General features: G+C 38.1%; 1 protein-coding gene across 1 annotated transcript; it reads right to left on the bottom strand.

Moving 5' to 3' along the window:
- Positions 1–2,151: 2,151 nt before the first annotated feature.
- On the bottom strand, positions 2,152–9,821 carry crip1 (cysteine-rich protein 1). The gene is made up of 5 exons (XM_084742765.1): positions 9,645–9,821; positions 4,017–4,111; positions 3,349–3,406; positions 3,197–3,244; positions 2,152–3,037 (listed from the first exon to the last, which is right to left on the bottom strand). The coding sequence occupies exons 1-4, from the start codon at positions 9,682–9,684 to the stop codon at positions 3,201–3,203; spliced, it is 237 nt and encodes a 78-aa protein (XP_084598891.1). The 5' UTR covers positions 9,685–9,821; the 3' UTR covers positions 2,152–3,037; positions 3,197–3,200.
- Positions 9,822–10,338: the final 517 nt, after the last annotated feature.

The raw sequence follows: 10,338 nt of genomic DNA, 5'->3' as shown, positions 1-10,338 counted from the left end.
CTTTTGTTGCCGTTTTCACTTCGACATTGACATTTTACATTACATTTACAAGATGGTTTAGAATTGTTCCTGTCCAGATTTGCGTGCCATTTTAAAACATACAATGCCAGCCAGTCACTTCAGTGCCTTTGTTGGTTAATGCATCACTTATGGTGGGCAACCTTTTGGTCAACATGACAGGACAATGTGCTTGTCAACAGACATTAGTGTACACTCAATGTCATTGTAAATTTTGCAGAAAATCAATACCTTTAAGTAGGGTTGGATTTTTGTAAGTGTACCAGCAGAATTACTTCTACTACAGAGTCCTTATTCAGGTTAGATCAATCTGTGCCAAATTTAGTTAAGAGTGACTAAAGTGGCAGAACTGAACAGTTAATTGACTTTTTTTTTTTGTTTTAACCATGCATGTGTTATATACCATGCACATCATTAGGTCTATGTTTTTGTTTATTTTTACTCATATCCTTTTCATTTTTAATATGTGAAAGTATGAAATCCTTGTAGCATTTTCCTCTGTTCTTAAACAGCCACAGAACAACAAGTAAATGTCAAAAACAGATGAGATCAATGACTGAAAAACTGCAGACTGAAGCAAAAGCTTATACTGCCCATCCTCTCACAACTCAACATTTACAAAATGTATGAACAAGCCACATTTGTGTTTCATTTCACAACCAAGTTGAAGTAAAAGCTGAAGAAAATGCTTCACTGCCAAACATCCTCTGCATGTTTCCATCAGTTGCCTTGGCGTCCGTGGCCTCGGTTGAGACTTTTCCTGCGACAGCGAGCGTCTTTGTTGCAGAGAGAAGGGTGACAGCCAGACGGACGGGCACACTCGCTGTCTGTTGGGTCTTGTTTGTGTCTGTTGCCACAGCAACTGTCATGCTGCGATGGTCGAGGCACGGCGGAGGTGGTGGCTGCTACGTGATTCATGGACAGCGAGGGCGGCCGTGCGGAGCACAAGTTTGGCAGCGGAGCCCCAAAAGAACCAGAGAGGAAGCATCTGGTGGATCTGCACAGACTCAGGCCGGCCTCAGCTGCTCCAGGCCGCCACCCACAATGCACCAGGGATGACGCTTTGATTCCTCTAAACTTATGCATTGCTAAAAAAAAAAAAACATACTTGTGACACAGTATTTTGTGCAGGCTTGACCAAATCCCACAACTGTTACTGAGATTGAAAGTTTATTGCTGATCTTAGAGGTACATTTAGTAGCCGTTGGTTTAGTTTACACTCATTTAGTTTTAAAAGGTGTTAAATAAAGGTGTTCTCCTGTGAATTGGTGTGTTTTAGTGATTCATGAATAAATTTAAAAAGTGTTCAGGCATGTATCGTGAGCACACCTTTCCCAGTGGTGTCATCAACCCCTGACTTTTCTTGTGTTTCCTGTCTCTGTGCTTTTAAAATTAGATTTTTGGGCAAATTTTATTGGCAGCCAACATCAGTATGACCTCAGGAAAAGGTTACCCAAAAACAGTCACGAGCTGGATACAACACAGAGGCGTTGCTGTCGGCCCTTTCATGTTTAAACCTGTCTCAAAATAGGCAGAAATCTTAATTTAATTCTCAAATTTAGGGCCAGCGTTGTCAAGAAGACCTTACAAAGTTAAAAAAAAATGGAAATTTGATTTCCAGGACAAATGGGTAAACTCGCCATGTGATATGACTAAAAGCTCCAGAACTCGGAGCCTTTGGTGAGACCGTTTTGCTACTCTATGTTGCTTATCATCAGATGAAATTCATATGACTAATTATTGTAAAACACTTTCACGTTTATTAAGATGCATTTCACATCACTGCAAACAACACATGATGGTCATAAACCATGCCGTTTTGACCCAGAGTCACCATCTTTAAAAGCATTAAATTTAATCTAATGTGACAAAGTATGAAAGGTTATGTAATCAGACAACAAACTGTTAAATTCAGTGGTTTAAGGGTCATATTTATGTCAGTTGAAATGAAGCATTCACATGCTTTAGAAATTCCCAAACATCATGGGTTTAAACAGATTAGGAGACAAAGATTAAATTACACAGTAACCAGCAGACACGTTGCAAATGCACAAATGCAAGTGAAGTGTATGACAAACCCTCGAATTAGAGCAAATAAATAACTCAGATTCAAGGTAATGTCATGAGAGACACTCAGGGTTGGGAGGGTTATTTATTATAAAATGTGTTCTGATACAATTACAGACTACTTGTAAAAATGCAGTCACTAACCTAATCAAAGTATCACAATATTAAAATAACACAACTTCATTACATTGGTGTGACACAAAACTTTAATTCTAATGTGATTTTAATGGCTTTATTTCACAATAACAACCAGCTCACTGTAAATGATCCTGCTTGTGACAAGGTTATGTATCAAAAAGATCAAAAATTTGACACAAAATATTAATTTTTAAATGATTTTAGTGATTTAACAATGATTTTATTGTTCCTCAAGAGTCTTTGATTAGAACTGTCCATAGCAACAGTCTGCTATACAGAAATAACAGACTTTTGAATGCTGTTATTGACCAATCAGAATCGAGCTTTGAACAAAGCCATGTAATAATGCATGTTTAAATGTACTTTGTTAAGTATGTTATTCCCACACACCATCTTGGTCAACAGTATCACCAAATACAGTCTCAAAATAATTTACAGTAGGCATTAGTAATGCATTACAGTTACCTTTGTTTTGTATCCTAATTACATAATCTCATTACCTGTACATCTGTTAAACCTGGAGACTTTACAGACAAAATAAAAATGAAGAATGGCACAAATTTAAAAAGTGTCTAATCAGAATGTCGACTTTAATAACAGGAAGAGACTAGTCGACCTCTTCATTGCTATAACATGGGAATACACAATAATCTTCAGAAAACAGAAATCAAAAACAGAGAATAAAAACACATGCATACAAAATGTTTCTTCTGAATCAGAACACAGTTTGTTTGCTGATTTTTATTGCAACTTTCGAGCATGCTGGCTTCTTCGGTCTAGTTTCCAGGCAACATGTTTACTGCTGGGCCTGAACCTGACGACGAAGCAGAGAAAACACACATCAGACAGGGCAAAGTACAAGGATGGATTTGCTTAGAGTCAAGGTGAATAGTTACCTTAACAAATACCATGAAAATGTATGTTTATGAACACATGTAAGCAAATGATTTGGTGATGAACGTGTGCTCGCTACCTGTCTATTTATTATATGCGTGGCTCTCGGTGCCACCGCGTCCAAATCCTGTGAGGAAAGAGACAGGAGGCATTACATCAGTGAACCGACATCAACTTTAATGGAAATGAAAGCAGTGAAAAGAAAGGATTATTCGGGGAGGACACGCTTACCTTTAGGTCCAAACAGTGCACCGTAGCAGGGGTTGTGACAGTATGGCTTGCCATCATGCTGCAAGAGGCAGAGTTGTGTTAGCATGTTGTATTGAAAATATCAAAATGTCTAAAAATATTAAAGGACCTTTTATTTTCGTCGTTTGGAGGCATGTGTGATTGATTTGTACATCAATCACACATTATTCTTTTTATTACATTGTCTTGAACTTGGGAGCATATACATAAATATATCTAACCAAATATGATTTGGGATGACAAGATAATTCTCCCATCATATAAAACTCCACTTGACTGTAGCTAGCAGAGTGATATCACAGTAGGAGTTGCTGTAAAACCTTATATTTTTTGATGAATCACCTTGAACTTGAAGGTGTATTCATAAATGTATCTTCATCATCAAATATGATGTGGGATGACAGGACCAGGTTGTAGTACTAACTAGCAGCGCAGTATCACCTGGCTGGTTATTTGATTGTCAGTCTTTAACTTTTACAAATATTAACTCATTTATAATTTGCTTAACACTGTTTGAAGTTAAATCTAAATATTGCAAAATCAGGAAGGTTTCTGATTTGATGAGTGCTATCAAACCCCAAACCCTGTGAAGATTATTCAGGATTACAGGGTATACTTGTCTGTTTTTTTATGTATTTCTGATGTCTCACCTCTGCATGTGAGCCTGCTGATAACGTCTTCTTGCATTTCTCACACTTCAGACATGGCCTGTGCCAGTCCTTCCCCAGTGATGTCACCTTCTCAGCTGCCAAACACACCAAAAGACAGAAAATTAATAATCACAGCCCTGAACTTCCACCACAAAGACAGCTATTGTCTGCAGAGAAGATGGGCATGTCACAAGGTCAGTTAATGAGCCTCAGACCAAAGTATGAGGTCATAGTCCTGTGAATTTTGGCAGAATATCAGTTTTAGACCAACAAGATCACGTGTTTGCAGATAACTCTGAGAACACTGTTTGGGTGTGGTGCCTGAGGGAAAATGAGGACAGACTGTCCCTGAGAAATCTGTCTTCCTGCCTCATAAACTCTGATAGAGACCTTCTTTATCTGCAGGGCTGATCAGCACAAACACCCATCAGGAGGACTGTAAAAGTGGGGAGGAACTTGATGGGACAGTCTTGAGGTTCAGGTCTTTAATGGAGAAGGTGGACAGGAAGTTAGACGACTTTTGAGACTCGTCGCACGATGATGAACAAGACTGTGGCCAAGAATCTACATGCAAAGATGCAAAAAAAGGCTGCTCGCTCAGTGAACATGCAAAGTCAGAGAGTACAAGCACAGGAAATGCTGAAAATGGAGAAGTGATTTTAAGAACTGAGTCTTTTTCTACCCAACATATGTTGGAGGACACAAAACTTTTAACATCAGCCAGATTTTCTAAAAACATAAAAGAAAATCAGAAAGGACAAAGGATGCATGTATGAATGAATGCAATTAACTCTGGTTTCACCTTTAGCCTTCCCACAGTATTTGCATATGACATATTTCCTCTGTAAAAATAGCCTGGTGTGGCATGTGATTATGTAACAGGCAGCGGAAACAGAGAAAGTTCTCCAGGACGAGGTCAGCCTCTCAGGCCAGCGGCATGAAAACATTTCTGAAAAATGTGGTGGGGCTTGGAACGCAACACTGACCTGAAATAATTACCATACTTAAGTTCAAATAACAAACTGGAGGACTAAACAAACAGTGGGCTTTTGCTATCCAAGCAGTAGTCAAGGGGTGTCTTACATTAAAGTAGAACCATCCTGATCAGTTGCAATGGCGAGCGTGCGTTTTGTTTTAATCTATGGATCTGATAAAGCACACTTTTGTGCACGGGCTATTTATTTTAAATGACGATATGAAAAGAAATGGCCCGTGACAGACAGAAGAATAATCCAATCTGCTCCCTGCATCAACTCACACTGACTGAGGTATTATGGAGGCGGTCCAAAATACACAGACAGACACAAATCTGAATGGAAAAACACACTGCGAGGGAGGTCACTCAACTATTTGCCTCATTCCATCCCAAAAAAGATTCATGGAGAGGTTGTATAACAGTCTGTGGAGCTAAAAAAAGAAGCTGAGAATGCAGTCCAAAGGAATTAGAGTTGAGTGAATGACCTTAAATACAGGACCACCATCTATGGCGTGAGGGACTGCCCATTGTTCTGACGGGCCGTCATTCCAAAAACCCAATAGTCCAAAAAATGTCCTATCAGACCAAAAGCCAATTTGTCCGACAGTCCGTTTCAGCACAGATGGGAATTCGGTCCAATGGGAGATTTTCATACCATTCCCCAAAACAAAAGCCCATTGCTCCAAAAATGCTTGTTCATCATGGCAACAATAGTCAGGTGACCTTCGTCATCATGGTAATAATAATAATAAACACGTGGTTAGTGTTGTGAAAAAGTTTAGGTATCAAAACTTGGTTAGGTTTAGGCACCAAAACTACTCGGTAATTTTTTTAGTTAGTTATGTCAGATAAGCTACGTGTTAGTGGGCATTTTCAGAACAACAACAACTGTCGCACAAATGGGAATTTGGTCCAGTGGAACATTTTTTGCACCATTCCCCCCCAAAAAGCCCATTGCTCTGAAAATACTTCTTCATCATGGTAACAATAGTCAGGTGACCTTTGTTGTCAGTCAGGTGACCTTTGTCATCATGGTAACAATATTAAACACATGGTTCATGTTTTAAAACATGTATCAATAGTTGGTTAGGTTTAGGCACCAAAACTACTTGGTAAGGTTTAGCAAAGGATCATGGTTTGGGATAAAAGTAAGTTAGTTATGCCAGTTGAGCAAATCACACTATTTGACTAAATAGTTTTACATTTTGGGAAATAAGCTAATAATTCTCTTTCTTTCAAAGTTAAATCATAAGCTTGATACCACTCTTATTATTTGGATGTGAAGCTACAGCCAGGAGATGATTAACTTTACTTAGCACAAAGAGTTCCATTGTCGTTGTGCAGAGACAAGGAAACAGAATTTGCCTACTAATTTGCCTATTTACCTCTAAAGCTCACAAATTAACATTTTATATCTCACTCTCAACACCACATGTAACGTTTCTTTGCTTCCAGCACTTATTTGAAGTCAGGGTTCCTGCAGTGGGAAGCAAGAGTTTCAAACATTAAAAAGCAGTGTATTAACATTTTTTTTTTGTCTTCTGCTCTTTGTTAAGCTGGATCTGGACCAAGTCGCCCCCCCCCCCTCATCATGAGGCAGCGGTAGCCTGATTGTTTCCATCTGAGAGCTCAGAAACATTAAGACGGATGAGCAAAAAAGCGGGGAGGACGGGGTGGAGTGGAGCAGTGAGGTGTGATGGAGGCCATCACAGACTGCAGAGTGAAAGAGTGAGACATGGAGTTTATAGTGGGTCAGTGCACTTCACAGTCGCAGATTTTCACTTTAACGTGAGAAAACCTCCATCAGGAAACGAGCTGTTTACGGATTCCCACTTAGAAATGGGGAAATAAAAAACAGCAAACAACCTGCTGCTTTGCTGATTAAAAAAATGGAAAAATGTACATGGTGGCCAATGTTTTTTTTTTTGTTTTTAAATGAGAAAAACAAAATCAGGAATCAAACCATTTGCTGATTCCCATCAAGAAATATGGAAACAAAAAGAATGTCAAATGACCGTTTTTTTGTTTTGATTGTAGAGAAACAGAAAAAGAAAGCATTTCATTTCATTTTTTTTATTATCAAAACAAAAAATGAGGAAATGGGTTTTCTGTTTTTCCTTTTTCCTTTTTCAATACAAAGCTTCGTTTCAGGCTGCTTTTCCCTCAGCTATATTTTAGAATATTTTTTTTTCTCTTGCTGAGCGGAAAACAGAAAGATTTCCACAAAAACAAATTGCTTTGCTTGTTTTGGCTATAAGGGAAATAGTTTATCCGTGAAAAGGAGGAATGGGAAGCACGGCTCCCAAGCTGCACGGTCAATTCATCCGACTGACAGTCCAAAGACTTGGCTTTCTATTCTGTATTGGCCTCGGCCTCTGTGCGGAGAAGATTTACTCCGTTGCACTACTGAGCGGCAGACAATGTGGTAAATGGATTAAGACAAGAATAAAATGGAGCTGTCCCCTTCCTCCGTGGACACAGTAATTGCTCCCTGCCTTGATGGTATCCTCACGAGACAGACAGACAGACCTACAAGACCGCTCTGGAGGGATGGAGCCGTATTTCAGGACAGAAGAAACCTGCTTCCTCTGCTCCATGGAGTCATTATTCATGTGGCTCATCAGTCATCAGGAAAGACAATTCAATTTCTACAGGGAGAGGATCTTAAAACTCCAAAGTAACTTAATAACAGGGGAGCTTACAGAGTGCAGTGTCCTCCTGAGGCATTAATCTGCAAAAGTTTAAACATATACTGGAGGAGGACATAAAAATAAACAGCTAAGAGGGTAGAGTGACAGCTAAAGAGAGTAAGTAAGCAAATAAAACAGAGACAAAACTCTAAATTATGCAAACCAATGAAGTACATTTAAACAAGTACAATACTTCACTTGTCCATTTTCTGCTGCTTTCTGCATCTACTTCAGAGTGAAATATTGAACTTTTTACTCTGCTACACTTATTTCACAGCTGCACTTCACTTCAGATTAAGATTTTACATCCAAAACCTCAGTTACTACAATATGATGCACTGTAGATGACACTATAGTACCGAAAACTACATAAAGCAGTTAAAATTAGCTCCACCTCTACCAACTACCATGTTCAAATACTACTTATGTGTTAATGCATCAGTAATAGTGACAGAAGAGATCTGCATTCATGCCAAAAGTACTTAAGTAAAAGTGCACAAGTACTAGTAAAAAAAAAAGAAGTACTTTCTAAAGTACTCATTGTGCAAAATGGCCGGTCAGTGTAATATTATCACATTTTTGGATCATTATTCTCGGTGGTGCAAAGTAATCGAGTGCATTTACTCAGGTACTGTACTTAAGCACAATTTTGAGATACTTATAAATTTCAAATTTACTTTCTATTTTAAGTGTTTAACATTTCTGTTGCTTTCTACTTACATTGCACTAAATTTCAGAATGAAATATTGCACTTCTTTCTCCACTTATTGCACAACAATAGTTACTGATTACTTTTAAAGTTGATTTCACATACTAAATATTTTTTGTATGTAATATCATGATGCATTATTCACAAAACTACTCCAAAGTACATAAAGAAGTTAAAACTCCATGCCACTTTGACAGACTACAACAAACTGTACAGTGGTGGTTACATACACGTTAATGCATCAGCAGTATTCAGTGGTGGAAACAGCATTCAGATCATATCCTTCAGTAAAAGTAGCAGTACTATAATGCAAAACATACTCCATTACAAGTAAAAGTCTAGAACTCATACTTAAGTGCAGAAGTACTGGTAACAAAAAGTACTTTAAGTTTCAACAGTAGAGAGACTCAGTGTGCAGAATGGCCTCAGTGTCATATTATCACATTTTGGATCATTATTCTCTGTGGTGGAGAGTAATTGAGTACATTAACTCAAGTAAAGTAGATAATTGCTCCATTACAAGTAAAGTTCAGATGAAATGGCAAGAAAAATGTCCTTTAAATAAACGTATAAGTACTCATTATGCAGAATGACCCCAGTCTGTGTCACACTGTTACATTTTTGGATCGTTATTCTCAGTGGTGGAGAGTACTCGAGTAAATTTACCCAAGTACTGCAATTTCTCTTTCAAGTATTTCAAATTTCTACTTCATTCTGCTTATCCTGCTCTCAAATTGCACTTTTTACTCTATTTATTGCACAATTACTAGTAACTGATTACTTAGTATTTACTGTTTACTGTGATTTAGTAAACAAAAAGTGTATATATCTGTCAATGCATCACTTACTGAACTGCTCAAAGAGTATATAAACCCACAGTCGACCAAGTTCAACATACAGTAGTGGTTACATGTTAATGCATCAAAGATAATGACCTAATAATATCAGTATAATAATATTTGGAAGGAGAAATTCTGCACCTAGAGCTGAATATTTGTTCTACCATCGCAATACACTCCAGAAAATACTAAAACACGGGTTATTAACGGGTGATTTAATATTTTATTCGTATAATATATATATACATAATCGCCTGCTTGCAGTCATGTGTTGTCAGCCTGTCAGTCTGTTTCCTGTTTCCTCATTTGCAGCGGCAAAACCGCTGCTTCTCAATACGCAGGAAATGTATACATCGCTTCACCTAAGAACCAAACTAACTGGAGTGAAATGAAAGTAAAGAGGATAAATCTTACCGAAGTAAACTTCCTTCTGGCAGTTCGGGCACTTTGGCATGTTTGTTGCGGCTGTGTGTGTTGATCTGGGTAGAGAGAAACACGGTGTGTGTAGGTAGTTTATCCTGCAGCTGTAGTGACTTCAGCCCACCTGTCGGCTCTGACTGACCACGCCTCGCTCTGAAGTGCAGATGTGCGCTGTCTCCTGTATTTATAGCACCGAGGAAATAGTTCAACTGAAACTTTCTGTTTTTTTTTTTTTTCTTTCTAGCAGTGGGAGGAGAAGCTTGTGTTGAGTCTGTGTCAGTGTGTGTGTGTGTATGTGTGTGTGTGTGTGTGTGTGTGTGTGCTGAAAACATCACACTGAGCTCTGAAAGGAAAGAATTAGGCTACTGCACTTAATCTCACCTTCTATTTAGTATTTTAGCAGAGACTTTACCGTAAATCATTTAATAATGCTTGACTAACAGAGGTGGGAAGTAACTAAGTACAAATACTTTGTTATACTGCTTGAGTAGACTTTTCAGGTATCAATTTTTATGGCAACTTTTATTTTTGCTGCCTATTTTAATTCAATTATCTGTACTTTATTCTCCTTACATGTTCAAAACAAGCTTAGTTTTAATGCATTTGAGGGTAATTACTGATTATTTTTTATTTAGAGTCATTCCAAGTCACCTTCAAAAACATCAAGATCAATTTAAATAACATAACA

The sequence above is a fragment of the Lutjanus erythropterus genome, chromosome 18, assembly GCF_056507025.1.
Source record: "Lutjanus erythropterus isolate fLutEry1 chromosome 18, fLutEry1.hap2, whole genome shotgun sequence".
Lineage (NCBI taxonomy): Eukaryota > Metazoa > Chordata > Actinopteri > Lutjaniformes > Lutjanidae > Lutjanus > Lutjanus erythropterus.
This window is presented reverse-complemented; position numbering and strand designations above follow the sequence as displayed.

Excerpts from the sequence above, each read along its gene's own strand:
- crip1 (XM_084742765.1), bottom strand. The coding sequence starts at position 9,684 with ATGCCAAAGTGCCCGAACTGCCAGAAGGAAGTTTACTTCG. Across the intron at positions 3,407-4,016 it reads CAGCAGGCTCACATGCAGAG|CATGATGGCAAGCCATACTG; the intron begins GTGAGACATCAG and ends TGCCTCTTGCAG. Across the intron at positions 3,245-3,348 it reads TGCACTGTTTGGACCTAAAG|GATTTGGACGCGGTGGCACC; the intron begins GTAAGCGTGTCC and ends CTTTCCTCACAG.